The 18,309-nt window shown below is 35.6% G+C and overlaps 1 protein-coding gene across 9 annotated transcripts in view; it reads right to left on the reverse strand.

The window, feature by feature from the left end:
* Positions 1 to 18,309, reverse strand: part of FNDC3A (fibronectin type III domain containing 3A) — a 146,776-nt gene that overhangs the window by 43,419 nt on the left and 85,048 nt on the right. For 7 of the 9 annotated variants that reach the window (XM_077752618.1, XM_077752619.1, XM_077752616.1 and 4 more), the window contains 2 exons: positions 15,587 to 15,663; positions 3,953 to 4,193 (listed from right to left, as the gene is read on the reverse strand). In XM_077752618.1, the coding sequence (XP_077608744.1) occupies positions 3,953 to 4,193; positions 15,587 to 15,663 (318 nt within the window). Of the gene's footprint in view, positions 1 to 3,952; positions 4,194 to 15,586; positions 15,664 to 17,458; positions 17,561 to 18,309 lie in introns of those variants that run through there. The other 2 variants (XM_077752623.1, XM_077752624.1) reach the window with 2 other exon arrangements.

Genomic DNA, 18,309 nt, shown 5'->3' on the forward strand with positions numbered 1-18,309 from the left:
TTTTTCTTTTGCTCTTTTGTAGCCATCACTTTTAGCATCTCTTTCAATTTCAAATATATAAAATAGGTAAACAGAAAACCACCATGTCTAAATTCCCTGATGACTAAAACAAAACAAAACAGAAAACAAAACACCACAAATCAAATCACTGAAAAACAGTTTTAGGAGTTAACAAAAATAAGTGGGATTGTTTACTAAGAACAGAATCTAGGTACAAAATACTGTATCTCTAGATATCATAAATTCAATGTTGTGATTCAGAAGAACATATTTATTGTACGAAAAGTCACATAGCATTATAATAAAATCAATAAGCTCCAAAAAATTGTTAAATTAATTGTCTTCAGAGTTTATTTTTATTTTAAAATTAAAATCTGTAATGAGAAAAATATTTTTTTAAAAAGGCTCAAAAATCTCAGTAAAGTTTTAATTTATCAGTGTTTTAAGAAAATTAGTACAATATTCTTTTTTTAAAATATTTTCTTTAACGTTTTACTTATTTCTGAGATAGAGAGAGAGAGAGAGAGACAGCATGAGCAGGGGAGGGTCAGAGAAAAAGAGAGACACAGAATCCAAAGCAGGTTCCAGGCTCTGAGCTAGCTGTCATCACAGAGACTGACACGGGGCTCGAATCCACAAACCGTGAGGTCATGACCTGCGCCAAAGTCGGATGCTCAACCAACTGAGCCACCCAGGCGCTCCTGAACAATATTCCTGAAATGAGTATTATAAGGATATGTACATAAAACATTAGAATAAAAAAACAGGAATTTGGTTATCTACACATAAAAGAAGGAGTTTGGACATCTACCTCACACTATACAAAAATTAAAATGAGTCAAAGACCTAAATGTAGGAAACTATTAAAGAAGGAAATATAGCTGTAAATCTCTATGACTTTGGGTTAGATAATAGTTTCTTTGATATGACACCAAAAGCACAAGCAATCAAATAAAAATAAAGCAGATTTCACCAAAATTTTTCTTTTCTTCATTAGAGGATACCATCAAGAAAGCGAAAAGACAATGTGGGAGAAAATATCTGCGTATCATAAATCTGATAAGGGACTTGTATCTAGAATATACCAAAACTATTACAACTCAATAATAAAAAGACAAATAACCCAACTAAAAAAAATGAGTTCAGGATTTGAATAGACATCTCTCCAAAGAAGACATACAAATGGCCAGTAAAGCAAATGAAAAGATGTTCAACATCAGTAATGAGAGACAAGGAAATCAAAACCACAATGAGACAAAAGTTCATACTCACCAGAATGGCTAGAATCAAGTTTTAGCAAGGATATGGAGAAATTAGAACCCTCACACATTGCTGATAGGAATGTAAAATAGTGCAAACACTAAGGAAAACAGTTTTGCAGCTTCTCAAGAAGTTAAACATAAAATTACTATACAAGCCAGCAATTCCACTCTAAGATATATATCCAGAAGTGAAAACCTGTCTATATAAAAGACTTGTGACAACTGTCAAGGCATTATTACTCATGATGGACAAAAAGTGGAAACAACTCAAATGTCCATCAGTTAGTAAATGAATAAACAAGATTATATTCACATAATGTAATACTTTTCAGCCATAAGGAGGGAGTAGCATCATACACTCTTGAACTAAGCCTTAAATGAAACAGCCTAAATGAAAAAAAATAAAATACCACATATTTGCATGAACATTTATGTCAAATATACATATTGTGCATATATTTATATGAAAGAGCTAGAATTTCCTTTTCATGGAGACAGCTACTGGTTACAAAACTACTGTCAGTTATTTGGATACAGTGGTAGATGCTTTGGCTTATAACCTTGAATCCAGAATGACTCCTGTCTTCCATCACCGGGTAGCTAGTTTCTAAATTTGTACCCTTGGTGGATTTGTAATTTTCACTTTCCTTCACATAATTATGAATCATATCCATGTATTCTAATATCCCCTCTGAACAACAATGGGTTCTAACAATGCAAAATAGCAATAATTATAACTTCTAGTTTTTTATTATAATTTTCTCACTTTTTAAAAAATAATTCATAATAGAAGGATGAGACTGATTTGTAGTATAAACTCTTGCTACTCAAATTTTCACTGGACCACTGCATGAGCCTTACCTGGGAGTTTGTTAGAGATGCAGAAACCCAAATTCTATCCAAACCTACAGAATCAATATGCCTTAATTGGGCAACAGAAGTTTGAAAAATATATGATACATGACAGAACATGTAAGATACTGTTTATAGGCTATGCTGTATATTTAAAGTTCCCTATTTAGAGTTATTTATTCTGTAAATTTACTAAACATTGTGGTAGATACTACTAAGTGCAAGTGACAGATTAAAAAGATTTAGTTCTCAGGGAGTTAACTGTCCAATAAGGAAGAAAGGCATACAAATTAAAACAAAATCAAATTGTGTTAAGTTCTGTGAAGGAAACAGGTTTCAGTGTAAGTGACTGATAAGGTAAGGTCACAGAGGGTCTGAAAGCTGAAATCTAGCAGGGTGGGAGGTAAGAGCCTTCCACAGAAAAGGGAAAAGAGCGTTCTGGGCAGAGAGAACACCATGTGCAAGGCACTGAGGCAAAAAGAGCTTGGAGATTTTGAAAAACTGAAGGGGGTGGGATGGGGACAATGGAACAAAGCAGTCAGAGGCCACAGGACAGAGCCTTATCCAGGCCAGTGGTTTGCAACCAGGGCCAATTTTGGCCCTAGGGTTCATTCAGCAATGTGTGGAGATAATTTTAGTTGCCACAACTGGGTGAGGGTAGGGGAGGGTGGGTTGGTATGCTACTATCATCTGGTAGGTGGAGAGCAAGGCTTCTCTTGAATATTCTACAATGTACAGTTTTGTATTCCAAAACAAAGACTCATCCATTCCCAAATATCAACAGTATAGAGGCTGAGAAATCCTGGTCTAAGGGAAGGTTCAGGATTTTATACTAAATATAAGGAGAAGTTACTGAAATCTTTAAAATATGAGAATGGTCTGATTTATATTTTAAAATGATCACTCTGGCCTCATGAGCCTAGATGGCTTGGTGCAAGAATGACAGCATAGAACAGCATAGAAAGCTGCTGTTACGTTGTTCTGACAAGAGGTGATAGTGGACTATATTTGAGTAGCAGTGGGGAAAAAGTAGATAGAACTGGGAAACTTCTGAAAATAAAGCTGGTAACAACTGATGTAGGGGTTAAAGAAGTAACAATCAGATTTGACCATGTGCTTTTCACTTCAGCAAACTGAGTGCACAGTGGTACCATCTATCAAGACAAAGATGACAGAGAAAAGCAGGCTACATAATTGAGATTTATGTTTAGAAACAATATAAGAGAAATGCATGAGGCAAGTAAGTGGAGGTATTAATAAGAAATTAAGCCTGAAGCTTTGAGGCCAGGTTTTGGCTGGAGATACAAATCCAAGAGCTGTTAGCATATGGTATTTAAACCCAAAGGAAATAATTAGATTACTATTTTGTATGTGTGTGTGCTTGTCTATTCTTCCCAATAATTTGTTAACTCTCTGGGGGCCAAGGTTGAATCTTGTTTTGTTTTGGTTTTTCAATCCTTTACATAACCTAGCAACTTTGGTAAGTGGCATCACAGCTTTAAGGATTTAACACCAGTATGATTACTTCTGGCTGAAAAATTTCCTCAGAGCCTAGCTGGCAAGACAGAGAAGAAAAGCTCTTGTTTGAGCATGTCGCCACTAAATACTGCTGTATGATATAAGCTATTTTACCTTTTTGATTTTGTTTACTTTTTGCTTTGTAGGGTGATCATGAAGATGAAATACTTAATAACATAGTGCTTGGACAAAAGAACATGATTATGACACTGCTAGGGTTTGGTAATTTCTTTTATATAACAAGAGAATAGATAGTATTTATTTTATCCAAGTAAAGGAGAACCAACTCCATAAAACAGGAATATTTTTAGATATCTTACCTACATCTCCATATACTTGCGAAGATTGATACTGTGGCATATACTGTGTTGCCATGTCTCCAGCTCCGGTCACTGGTGAGTACATATGGCGTGGTGGAGGGGGCATCATGGTTGGGACAGGAATGAAACCGGGCAGAGGAGGAGGATGTGGAGAACGGTGTATAACTGTGTGACCACCAGGATGAAACTCTGGTGCCTGAGGAACCACAACAACTCTTCGAACGCCATTGTCTTCAATAACCTACACAATGAACATTAAACATTTATTCCATAAGATATAAGCAATTCTTCTATAAAAGGTTAGAGTAAGAATTTTTATACCATTAGAAGTTCATTAAGAAATATTACAGAGCCAGTATGAAAAAAATTTATTAAATACACTAAGCACATATGAATTAGTATTGATCAACATGAGGTAGTTTTTATTATACAATGCAATATAAATCTTAAAACACTGATGAGATTAGCTAAATAATAATATAAACAATGGGCTACAATATTAGGTATTTATTCCTATGTTATGTGCATTTAGTGATGTGTTAAGATGCGTTAACAATGAAAGGAGACTCAAGACAATTTTTGGTTTAAATACAACAGGATCAGGAATTAATTTCCTTTTCCATATTAAGGGTGGGAATAAGCTATGGAAAGAACACAAACTGTGAAATAGAAATGGGGAAAAAAACTGGATCCAGATGTCTAAGATCAGCTATATATTGCATTTAGATACAAAATTCTTATGACCATGACCAAGAAAATTTTAACAGTTGAAGATCTTTTCACAAGAGACAAACACCTAATATAGTAATTCCCAGTGAAGAAAAGTTATCTGGTTTTGTTTTAGAAATTATACATTTCCTTTAAGTTTTTATTTTAATTCCAGTTGATTAACATAGAGTGTAATATTAGATTCTGGTGTACAATATAGTGAGTTAACACTTCTATATAACCCTGGATGCTCCTCACAAGTACACTCCTTATTCCCTATCACCTATTTAACAAGGGAGAGAGAGAATCCCAAGCAGGCTCCAACTGACAGCAGGGCAGGACCTCACAAACTGGGAGATTATGCCTGAGCCAAAATCATGAGTTGGATGCTTAACTGACCAGACGCCCCTAAAAAATAACTTGTTTTTGACCAAAACAAAGACATTGGTAGTAAGGCAAGAGACTAATGTGAGGGATGTCTTTGCAGGGTTATATATACTAAAAGGGATGATGAACACAAAAACAAAAGTAAATTATTTATATAATTTTGCAAGGTGATAAATATTATGAGGAAAAAACCAGGTAAGTGGGATGAGAAGTATCCTGGGAGTAGGATGGATTACAGATAAGATAGAGTGACTAGGATAGGCATTACTGGCAAAATGAAATTTGAGCAGAAATGAAGGAATTAGCCATGCAGAAATCTGGAAGAGTGTTCTGGGCAGAGAAAACAGAACAAAGCCCCTAACAGATAGAAGTAGCTTTAGAAGAAAGCCAGTGCAACGGGTTCAGTATGAAGAGACCGGAAAAGTATAACCAAGCAAGGTAGGAAGAAGACTGTGGAGTCTGGATGTTTGACGAAACACATCAAGGAAGAAGGATCAACTTTGTCAAATGCTGCTGAAATGTCAAATAAAATGAAGACTAAGAGCTGACCACTGGATTTAGCAATGTGGAAGTCACTGTGACTTTGATGAGGACAGTTTTTGTGTAATCACAGGGGCAGACCCTGACTGGAACGGGTTTAAGAGAGAATGTGGGAAGCAGAATTAGAGAGCTAAAAGCCCAATTTTGGTAAGTATGCCCGCAGAGAGGAACATAGAGTGGTGGCTAGCAGTAGTAGAGTCAAAACTCTTAAAAAAAAAAAAAAAAAAAGTGTTATTTTTAGAGCAGCAATTACAACATGTCAATATACTAGTCAGAATGACCTATCAGAGAATAAGAAATTGATGATGTGAAAGAGGGGAGAAAAATGCAGGCAAAAGAGAATGGGATCCAAGACTCCAATGGGGCACTGGGTCTAGACAGGAGCAGAAAAGTCTGTCTCTGTTCTAGGTGAAAAGAAAGTGGAAGTTGAGATGAGAGGGCAGAACACATAACCAAAAATGCTGGTAGAGATGTGGGGCTATGGGTCTGCAGAAGGTTTCTTTTGATTGCTTTCCATGATCCCTATCCTGGACACCACAATCTCAATGACCTCTTCCTTCTATCATTTCTATTATATTTATTCTGTATCACTGGGTAGGTATTTATAACACTGTAGTATTTGTAACTTTCCAAATGCATGTGCTTTACTCTCTAGCTTAACTGTAAGTTCTTCAAGGGACATGTATTAACTATTTAATCCTTGAAACAATATTACAAATAGGTACTATTATTATCTCCATTTTTCACATGGGGAAACTGAGGCACACAATGATGCTAAGTAACTCACTAAGGTCACACAGGCAGTAAGTGGAGGAGCTAGTATTTGAACTCTTTCAATTTGGCTATAATTCCATGTCGTATCCATTTTGTAGACATAGAATCCACAGGTACCTGTCCTCTAGGGTCTTTTTAAGTTTCACAACACAAGTGAGGTGTCTCACTGGTTAAATAGAAATGGCTAAATTACTTATGAAATTAAAAACCACTTTTCCACTGAAAATGAACATTTAAAATACAAAGATAAGCTGTGGGAAGGAAGAATGGGAAGCAATTCTTTATTTGGTACAGTTTCAGTTTTGCAAACTGAAGATTCTGAAACAGATGGTAGTGAAGATAGTACAACAGTGAATATACTTAATGCCACTGAACTGTACATTTAAAGTTATAACAGTAAATTTTTTGTTATGTATATTTTAACACAATTTTAAAAAAGAAAGCTAAGAAACAGAAAAAAACAAGCAAACAATAAACAACCAGGCATACCAGGACCAAGAAAGTGTGGAGAATTGTACCACTTCAAGTAACCATCTGAACAGTCAGTAGCTTTAGAGTGAGGCTGGGCACCTCAAAACTATCCACAAGGTCCAGCTGCTGACAAATAACCAACCATGTAGACGCTGAATTTTATACTAACAGGGTACATCAATGGTGATGATTAAAATAAAATCAATTAAGTTGTGAAAAGAAAAAAAAATAATACAACTTAGTCTTTGTTAAAAAAATTAAAACAAACATAAGACAATGAAATAGAATTAAATAGGGCTATCAACATAGATCTGACCACCTAACCACATATGCCACACAATTTCTAATTAGGCAAAACTGTTTTCCCCCCTTTATTGAACATAGACATAATTAAAAGAGGCTGCAGAAAAAGGAGGTTGTATTTACTGTGTTCTTCACCAGAATATATATTCCATGATAAATCTGTTCTGCTTACCATTTTCTTCCTAACACCTAGAACAACTCCTAGCATATGGCAGATGCTCAAAGAAACTTGTTGAATCAATGATATGACCAGAAATAATGTATTTCATTAGTTCTCCCAGAATGCCACATTACTTTCTCCCCTCTTAACAACACCATGCTATTAGAATTCTGTAACTTTCTCAACTTTTACAACTTTGCTTAACTTTCAGCAACCTACTTCAATGGCCTCACCGTGAACCTGAAATTATTCCTACTTTAAGTTATTAAATAATAATATACATATTTCTGGCCATTCACTCAACAGATATTAATTTATATATCTAACTATATATATGTACACAATAATGTCAGTAAATGATCACAACCTTTCTCTCCAACTCCTCTTATAACTCTTCATCCTCATCTAAATCCCTAAACTCCCTTACCTTCCAGTCCCTTACACTGCTGCTCATGGTTTTCAGCTGTTCTCCCAAGGAGAGACAGAGAAGATGGATCTCAGACAGGTATGTAAAATCTCTGAAGAAAGTACTGACCTCATTGCTGTGTGCTGACATAAAGGCAAAGTGAAATACCAAGTCCAGCTCAAAGGAGTAATCTGTAATTTTCCTGAAGCCGATATAGCCTTTTTCCCCACATTATGAGATCTACAATCCCCTTCCTGTTAGGTACCCTCTCATCACCATGACAACTCACATTCCATAATGAAACAGGGGAGCCATTAAAGAAAGGCAGGAAAGAACTTATGATGCTGCTTTTCAGGCATTCCATTCAGGTAGTCTATAATCTTTTCTTGATAAATCATTAATTTTACCACTAAACTATCAAGTGTTATTCTGTGCTGCAATGCTCTTAGGGTCTATAAGTTAATATAATTTGCCAGTAAATTAAGTTCCTTCTACTATCACCATTTGCTTTCTGTGTCTGAGTTTGCTTTGTGTTTTGAGTTTTACAGTTTTTGTTTCTTCATCTGATATCTTAGTTAAGTTGGCACATATTTCTGCTTCTATTGAAGCATGTCGATCTCTCACAAACTTCCCTTTCTTGTTAAACTACAATAAAGCTCATTACGGTTATATCTAAAATTATCTCTATAATTCTGTAGTTTAAGAAAAGGCTAAAGGTAAATACCTGTTTATATAGAGAAACTCTAGGTTATAACATTCAATTTTTTTCCTGCCCTTTTCTAAACCTTTCCAAGTTTTGTACATAATCATGATCAGAAAAATATATATTTAAAATACACAACTATACTTATTCATTATCACTAAATACATTTTCTATTACCTTTTTTATAAAATTAATATTCCTTTATATTTAAGCATCTAGTGAACAATTTTTCTTTCTGTAGATCATTTTAACTAGTTTTAGGTGTCTCTCATATTGGACAGTATCTTATATAGATTCATGGTTAATAAAAAATTGCTTTTTAAAAAGTAATGATTTCTAAAAATGAGGATTCCTTTTCTGATCCAACAATATAAGTTATGTAACTAAAAATTAAGTGACTATTTTAAGAGCCATTTTCGTTCACTAGTGGCAAAGTGGGAAAATTGTCTTTAGGAACTCTATGCTTCTCAAGGCAAGGGCATTTTACATTTTAATAATACCAACCTTCTCTTCAAAACTTAACAGAATAAAATAATCAGGTTCCCATTACTTTTGAGTAGAAGGTTAAAGTATAGAGCAACAAAATAAAAAGGCTATAAAACAAACAATAATACAAAAGTCTTGAATAAAAATATGGAGGAAGTACAGTATAATACTAGCAATTTTAACATTAATAGGTTTGGGTTTAGCAAATCTCAAATGAGAAAGACAGAACCAATTACTCTTAAAGTTACTGATATCCTGTCTAATGTTATTGTTAAAAATGAAGTTAAAATATATGTATGAGTAAATGATGAGTTAATATCTGAAGTGCTTCTAAATTTAATAGGAGTATGCCACTGGTGTAAACATCACAAATTCAAAGGCTAATATAGCCTAGGTAAATCATAATTTTTTTCATATGTTTTTACTATAAGTACTTTTGTTAAATCTTAATACTGGGGTGCCTGGGTGGCTTAAGCAGTTAAGCGTCTGACTTTGGCTCAAGTCATGATCTCCTGGTTCATGAGTTCGAACTTTAAATCGGGTTCTGTGCTTGACAGCTCAGAGCCTGGAGTCTGCTTTGGATTCTGTGTCTCCCTCTCTTTCTGCCTCTCCCTTGCTTTCTATCTCAAAAATAAATATTAAAAAATTTTTAAAAATCTTGATCTTAATCTTAAATTAAGATCTATCTTTGGGAACTTTCACTTTTCTGCCCCATATGCTCTAAGGTATCTAATGTTATTATTATTTCTTCAGCAATAGAGCTAAACAGTCCCAACACTGGATTTTTATGTCTGTAGTCCTTACTTGCCTGACCTAACTTTTTAGGATGCATAAATTTGCTGAATCCTATTAATATGTACTTAATTACATGGCAACATAGCAAACATACTATAGATATAGTATAATCTATATATCTATAAATATAGATTTTCTATAGGCAGAAATGAGCAAATGAGTAGCGTTCCTCAGACAACAGCTTTAACAAAACCATGGAGAAAGGAAACTATCCAGTGAGCACGTGAATATAGGCATATCTTGTTTTTTGTTTTGTTTTGTTTTTTAATTTTTAATGTTTTTATTTATTTCTAGGAGAGAGAGAGAGACAGAGTGAGCAGGGAGGGTCAGAGAGAGAGGGAGTCACAGACTCTGAAACAGGCTCCAGGCTCTGGGCTGGCAGTCAGCACAGAGCCCGACGTGGGGCTCAAACCCACGAACTGCGAGATCATGACCTAAGCGAAAGCCGGACGCTTAACCGACTAAGCCACCCAGGTGCCCCAGGCATATCTTGTTTTACTGTGCTGTGATTTACTGAGCTTTGCAAATAAATATCACATTTTCTAAAAAACTGAAAGTTTGTGGCAACCATATGACAAACAAGTCTATTGGTGCCATTTTTCCAACAGCTGTGGAAATGAATAATTTGCAACTTCAGTATAGTACTTCTGCTGGGAGAGGTTAGGTCATGTGGTTTAAGGAAGGAAGCCGTCTCAAATTGCTCATTTGGAGTTTCTGTGTCACATTTTGGTAATTCTCACAATATTTCAAACATTTTCTTTTCTTTTTTAAAGTAGGCTTCCACCTAACATGGGGCTTGAACTCATGATCATGAGATCAAGAGTCGCATACTCTACTGACTGAGAGAGGCAGGCACCTCTCAAACATTTTCATTATTATTTTATTTGTTAAGGTGATCTGTGATATTACTACTGTATTGTTTGGGGTGTCATGAATTGCACCCAGATAAATGTCATGTGTGTTCTGACTGCTCCATCAAACAGCTGCTCCCCTGTCTATCTCCCATCTCCTCAGGTCTCCCTAATTCCCATGACACAACAATACTGAAATTAGGCCAATTATAACCCTACAAGTGAATTATAACCTCTAAGTGTTCAAGTGAAAGGAAGAGTCACAGGACTCTCACTTTAAATAAAAATACAGAAATGATTAAGTTCAGGAAGGAAGTCCTGCTGATAGCCAACCTAGGCCAAAAACTAGGCCTCTTGTACTAAACAGTTAGCAAAGTTGCGAATGCAAAGGAAAAGTTCTTGAATGAAATTAAAAGTGCTACTACAATGAACAAACAAATGGTAAGAAAGTGAAACAGACTTACTGCTGATATGAAGAAAGTTTTAGTGGTCTGAATAAAGGATCAAACCAGCCACAACATTTCGTTAAGCCAAACTTAATCCAGAGTGCAGCCTTCTCTTCAATTCTAAGGAGGCTGAGAGAAATGAAGAAGCTGCAGAAGAAAAGTCTGAAGCTAGGAGAGGTAATGTCATGTGGTTTGAGGAAGGAAGCCATCTCTATTACATAAAAACGCAAAGTGAAGCAGAAGTACCATACTGAAGTTGCAAATTATTCAGAGGATCTAGCTAAAGATAATTAATGAAGGTGGCTAATAAAACAACAGATTTTCATTGTAGATGAAACAGCCATTTACTGGAAGAAGAAGCCATCTAGGACTTTGACAGCTAGAGAGAAGATGATGCTGGACTTTAAAGCTTCAAAGGACAGGCTGATTCTACTGTTGGGGACTAGTGCAGCTGGTGACTTTAAGTTGAAGCCAATGCTTACTGACCATTCCAAAAGTCCTAGGGCCCTTAAGAATTATGCTGATCTACTGTGCTCTACTGTGCCTGGATAATAGCACATCTGTTTACAACATGGTTTACTGAATTATTTTAAGACCACTGTTGAGACCTTACTGCTCAGAAAAATTTCCTTTCAAAATATTACTGCTGACAATGCACCTAGTCAACCAGGAGCTCTGATGGAGATGTACAATGAGATTAATGTTGTGTTCATGTGTGCTAACACAACATCCATTCTGCAGCCCATACAGCAAGGAGTAATTCTGACTTTTAAGTCTTATTATTTAAGAAATACTTTTTGTAAGGCTATAGCTACCATAGATAGTGATTCCTCTGATGGATCTGGGCAAAGTAAATCGAAAACCTTCTAGAAAGAATTCACCATTCTAGATGTCATGAAGAATGTTCATGATTAAAAAAAACAACATTCATGATTCATGGGGAAGAGGTCAAAATATCAACATTAACAGGAGTTTGGAAGAAGCAGATTTCAACCTTCATGGATGACTTTCAAGGGTTTAAGGCATCAGTGGAGGAAGTAACTGTAGAGATGGGAGAAACAGCAGAACTAGAACTAGAAGGGGAGCCTGAGGATGGGACTGAAGTGATGCAATCCCATGATAAAATTTTAATGGACAAGGAGCTGCTTTTTATTGATGAACAAAAAAGTGAATTCTTGAGATGGAATCTACTCCTGATGAAGATGCTGTAAAGACTGTTACAATGACAACCAAGGATTCAGAATTTTACATAAACTTAGTTGATGAAGCAAGCAGTGGTAGAGTTTAAGAGAAATGACTCTGATTTTGAAAGACGTTCTACTGTGCATAAATGCTGTAAAACAGCATCACATGCTACAGAGAAATTGTTAGTGGGAAATAAAAAGAGTTAATCAATGTGGTAAACTTCACTGTTGTCTTATTTTAAGAAATTGCCATAGCTACCCCAACCTTCAGCAAGCAACACCCTAACTTGATCATCATCAAGTTAGGAGCCATCAACATCAAGGCAAGACCCTCCACCAGCAAAATGATTACAACTGACTGAAAGCCCAGATGATAGTTATCATTTTCTAACAAAGTATTTTTAAATAAAAATATGTACATTTTAAAAACATAATGCTATTGCACACTTAACAGACTATAATGTAGTGTAAACATAAGTTTTTTTTTTTTAATTTTAGAAAGAGAGGTGAGGGGAGACAGGCAAAAGATGAAAGAGAGAGAGAGAGAGAGAGAGAGAGGAGAATCTTAAGCAGGCTCCACCCCCAGTGCAGAGCCTGAAGCAGGGCTTGATCCCATGAACCTGGGATCATAACCTGAATCCAAATCAAGAGTTGGAGGTTCAAAATCCAAATGCCCCCATAAATGTAATTTTTATATGCACTGGGAAATTAAACAATTCATTTGATTCCCTTTATTGCAATATTTGCTTTATTGTGGTGGTCTGGATGTTTGGCTGCAAAAATGAATATGCAATTAGACATACCAAGAGAAGGGTACACACATAAACTGAAACAGAACTGTGTAAGACTTTATAGGTCAAAATCTAGAGTTCATTGAGTGAACAAGCTAACTAAAGGTACTTTATAGTACAGAAGATAAATAATACAAGAAGATTATTTCAGTGGCTCTTGGCCTAAATAAAGCTAAAGAACCTCAACGTGGATGATTATCTGACTGATTTACAGATATTTACTGGGTCCCTACTAAATGACTGATGCTGTTCTCAGCACTGAGAAAATAAAGTTATGAGTCCTGTATGATTTGGTCTTGTTCCCTGACTATACTGCTTTGAGGACTCAGTAGTGCCAGAGTGGCCACCTTGCCATTCCCAGGCATGTTCTCATCTTAGGCCATCTGCACTGGTTATTTCTGTTCTCAGAATCCTCTTCTTCCACCCCACCAAAAATACATGGCTAACTCCTACCTGTCCTTCAAGACTTGGTTCAAATGTCACCTTTTCCAATGAAGCCCATGCTCATGACCCTATTTTAAAATGTCACCAGGTCTATATTCTTTCCTTGTCTACCCCCATTGCTTACCACGTAACACATTACATAATTTATCCATGTATTATGCTTATTGTTTTATTCTTTCCACAAGAACGTTAACTGCAGAGAAACAGAGATCTGTGCCTCTTATTCATGTATATCATAATGATCTAGAAGACTACCAGAGATATATGAGCACTCAATATATATTCGTTGACCACTGCTGAGTACAGGAACTGTAAGAGTTCATAATCTTCTCAGGAGAGAAAAATAATTAAGCAGTGTGAGAAATTCACTAAAAGAGGGATGTTCATAGTGTGCCATGTGAACCCAAAAGGAGAGACACCTGGAAACTTTCAAGGAAAGCTATTTCTAGAAGGTCATGATTGAATGAAATGAGAAGGGTAGGAATTTGCCATAAAAATAAAAGGCACTGTTATCAGAGAGTACATCAGGATACTCTTCAGTTGTACTGAAATAAATTGTCAGTAGCACCAAATACATCTTTATGTCACTAGCAGCAAATACAGAGCTTAGTACATGGTGCATTCAATACATGTTTGTTGAACTGAACTACACCAGAGAGAAAAGACCAGATATGGTCTTTATGTAAGCAGAGAAAGGTCTGAGAAGGAGCAATCAGAAAAGCAGAAAGATTCAGGACAGCCTTATGCCAAGGAAATCCATGGTAAATCATAACAATGGTATCAAATGTTTAAGGGTCAAAGAGGATTAGGCTGGAAAAAAAGGCTTTGAGTTTGGTACATATCAGAGAGCAGATTTAGCAGGATACTATAGACAGAATGCAGGCTACAATAAACTGAAGAGTCAATATGTCAAACAAAAATAGACATAGCTTCTGAAAAGCTTACAAATACTTTCAAATGTTATCTCATATATATTATCATCTCATCTTACAGTTAGGACATAGAGACTTCAGGAAGTTGATTTGTCTAAGGCTATGCAGCCAGCAAGGGTCTGAAATAAGATATGGATCCAGCTTTTCTGACTCTAATTCTTATACTACTTCCATTCTCTTCACCAGAATCATCATCTTTTGCCGTCATTCACAGTACGGGGGTTCACAGAATGGGCAGTAAATCCAACACAATATCCTATCAATATTCTGACATAACAGGAAGGAAGTAAGAGAGGGCCTACAGAAAATTTCAAGTGTAAATTCAGTGCTAAAGAAAGAAACTGAGTATTTCCAAAAAGTATTTGAGACAATGAGTGCAGACTACACAGAATCTCAGGAGCAGAAGATACTGAACACCTGAGACCTTACAATTTAATTTAGTTTGCCTGTGCAAATAAGTTAGCTATATCTTATTCTTTAAGCCAGAGCTTCTCAAGTGGTACATACATAGGAAAGGATTATTAGGTGTGTGATAATACTAATTCCCTTAGCCCTTAGGGCTGCAGGTCTATAGGTCTGAATTTTCTTCATTGTACCACAAGATGCCACATAATTATGATGGGTGTCTGTGAGACATTTTATGAATAAGGATGGAACACTGTCTAGGATTACTTCTAAACAAATAATTAATTTAAAGCAATGTTAGTGTAGGCACTTATAAATCTTAAGATATTACTTACAGTATTCACATTTTCAGGGAAATAAAGCTCTAGAACTAACTTTCTATTATAATTCCACACCTAAAGACACAGCCAAATGATGATGTTGTCAATTTAATATTTTCTTTTGTCCAAATATACTAACCATACTAAAATACTTGAAAAACAGGAGTACCAGGGTGGTTCAGGGGTTAAGTGTCTGACTCTAGATTTTGGCTCAGGTCATAATATCAGAGTTCACGGGATTGAGCCCCACATCTGGCTTGGTATTCTCTCTCTCCAACTCTTTCTGTGCCTACTCCTCATGGATACGTGCTCGCCCACTTTCTCTCTCAAAAATAAATAAATGAACATTTTAAAAAAAAGAAAAAAAAAGAAATATTAAAAAAAAAATATTTGAAATAGGTTTACCAAAGATATACTGTACTGGGTAAGCTTCAGTACTGAAATGGTATTTTTTTAATCTGAATTAAAGTTAAAACAGTAACATTATGGTTCCTATTATATAGATATAAAAAGAACATAAAAACATACCTGTGGGGCATATCCAGGAGGCACATAAATAGGAGGCACAGAACCATTTGGGGACATCATTGGAACCTGAGCAGGACCTGAATGAATCACAGAAATGATGTGTCAATCCAGGATTACTTAGCAAGCTAAAGTTGAAAACAATTTGAATTACACTTTGAATACTTCATCTAAACTAAACAAATTAACAGTAACTGTATTACTATGAAAAGAAATTCAGATGATTTACCTGCTATAAAACATAAAAGTTTATCTTGTAAAATACAGTGGATATTATTTACCTGCAGTTCCATTTTTCAAATCCTTCTGGTGATGATAATAGCCTTTTGGGGAGCTTTTTAAAACAAAAATTTCCAGGCTTTCCTAGAGATTCTTATTTATTATGCTTACAATGGGGTCTTGAGTATATTTACTTTACAAATACCTGTTGAATCTTATGACTGCAAGTTTAGAAACACCTAGAGGAGAATCAAACTAAACTTTGCATATAAAAATCAATGAAAGATATAAAAAGCAAACTTTGAAAAACAACAGAAAAAAAGCCAAGAGGGAAAGGCAGTAAGGAGAAGAAGAATTAGAAAATTTGGGATTTGCTTTGTTAGTGTTTAAAGCCTCTTGTGTAATGTGTAAGTCAGGTCTGTGGGGGCTTGAAAACAAAGTTAGAAAGATCCTATACATGCATAGTTAGCCAAGGAACAATTTTTGTTTCTTACACTGAAAATTTATGGGGTGGGGGGCGGGAAGGAAAATTCAGCTTGTCTTATTCTGTATTTCCTTTCATTTTTACTGTTATCCTTTCCAGATAACTTTTATAAATATTATTTATCTCTTAACATTTGTGGGATAAAACAGGCACTTTTGTAAAGTGTATTTTATTTTTTCTAGTAACTAAAATCTTACTTGTTTTATGCAACTTTTTAAAAGAAGCATCTCACCTTCAGAACCTTTTTCCCTTGTAACTTTCGACTGCACTGTCCCCTCATCCACTAGTTTTTAATAATTTGAGATTAAACATTCTCAAAGAGCCTTACTCATTTCTTAGGAATAAAGGTACCCAAGAGTCTAATGAAGCATGTAACGGGGGAAGAGTTCTTTTTTATATGTGGAATTTTAACATGCAGAGTACATATAATGGATATCAATTATTTTTTTTTAAAGAGGAGGAAAAACTTAATCATAGAGCAAAAAAAGAAATCAATTTCACTGGTAACATTACACATACTTCAGGAAAACAGAATGAAGAGCACAGAGGTTACAGCAAATCCAGATTACAGCCACTTTCTTCTTTTCAGGCGAGGGGAGTGACAACCAAACAACAAAGTGGTTGGCAGTCCGGACATGGTAAAGGAAGGGAGCGGTAAGAAGGAAAGAGAAAAGAGAATGTAGGAAAAGGGGGTACATGAGGATAAATGCTAAACAGTGGTAAAGCAAGAGGGGAGGGAAGACAGAAGGGATGGAGGAGAAATACAGGCATAAGAGGAAGGGAGGGGGCACAGAAGGAAGAGATAAGAGGAAAAAGGGGAGGGTAAAGAAGAAGACAAGAGAGTGAGGAGAGATGGAATGGGGTGGGGGGGAAGAGAAGGGGAAGGGAAAGAAAAAGAGGTGAAAGATGGAAGGGAGAGATGAACGAAAGAAAAGAAAGGGAGAGGAAGGGAGAGAATAGGTTAAAGAGTCAAGCGGTTAAGAGGAAATAAGGAGTGTATATGTAGGTGCCTGTGTGTGGGCAGACTACCAGATTATGTTATTATATATGACTATAAAAATAACTTTTCCAACAAAATACTCTTCCCATCCAAAACAAGTCCACCAAATATATGAAGTTGTTCAGAATATCTTCTTAAAATAGCTAATCATACACAACTAACACTAACTTACTATGTGTTAGGGTTTTTGTTGTTGTTGTTTTGTTTTCTTCTCACAATCATTCGATTCCCATTTTCCAGATGTGGAAATTAAGGCAGACAGGTTAAGCTTGCTCTAGTGGTAGCACAAAGATTGAAAACCAGGCAGTTTCATTTACGGATATATATATACACAACATATTTAGTAAACAATAAAATACTATGTATCAGTGGCAACTGATGTAATTTGAGGCTTAAGAAGTATATACTCCAATGCTTCTAAGAAAAATTAAGGTCTTCATTATCTTAAAAAAAAAAAAAGAGTAAGGAAGAATAAAATTTTCCTACATTAAAGCCAAAATTAACCTATTAATTTACACAACAAAACTTGTGGGGGCTTTATACCTCTAGGCCAAAAAGTCTTCATCCAAAACTTATCTTGTTTTTTTTAAAACTTTTAAAAATGTTTATTCATTTTTGAGACAGAGAGAGCGAGCGATAGAGCATGAGTGAGGGAGGGGCAGAGAGAGAGAGGGGGAGACACAGAATCCAAAGCAGGCTCCAGGCTCTGAGCTGACAGCACAGAGCCCAACGTGGGGCTCGAACTCAAAGACTGAGATCATGACCTGAGCTGAAGTTGGACACTTAACCGACTGAGCCACCCAGGTGCCCCAAAACCTATCTTTTAGCTTCTCTATGGTGGACTCAACAGAAAATGAGAATAGTTTTAAGAAAATGCTGTTTTATGTCTAATTCAAATAAAATTATAGTAAACTAGCTTTTTGAATCCTGAGAACTGGATTAGGTATTATTTATAGTATGTGACATTTAGCTGGGAACCAGAAGGAGAATTCACTGAAAATCCAACTTCCAATTTTAGTAAAG

Source organism: Crocuta crocuta, unplaced genomic scaffold (genome assembly GCF_008692635.1).
Source record: "Crocuta crocuta isolate KB4526 unplaced genomic scaffold, BGI_CrCroc_1.0 scaffold190, whole genome shotgun sequence".
Lineage (NCBI taxonomy): Eukaryota > Metazoa > Chordata > Mammalia > Carnivora > Hyaenidae > Crocuta > Crocuta crocuta.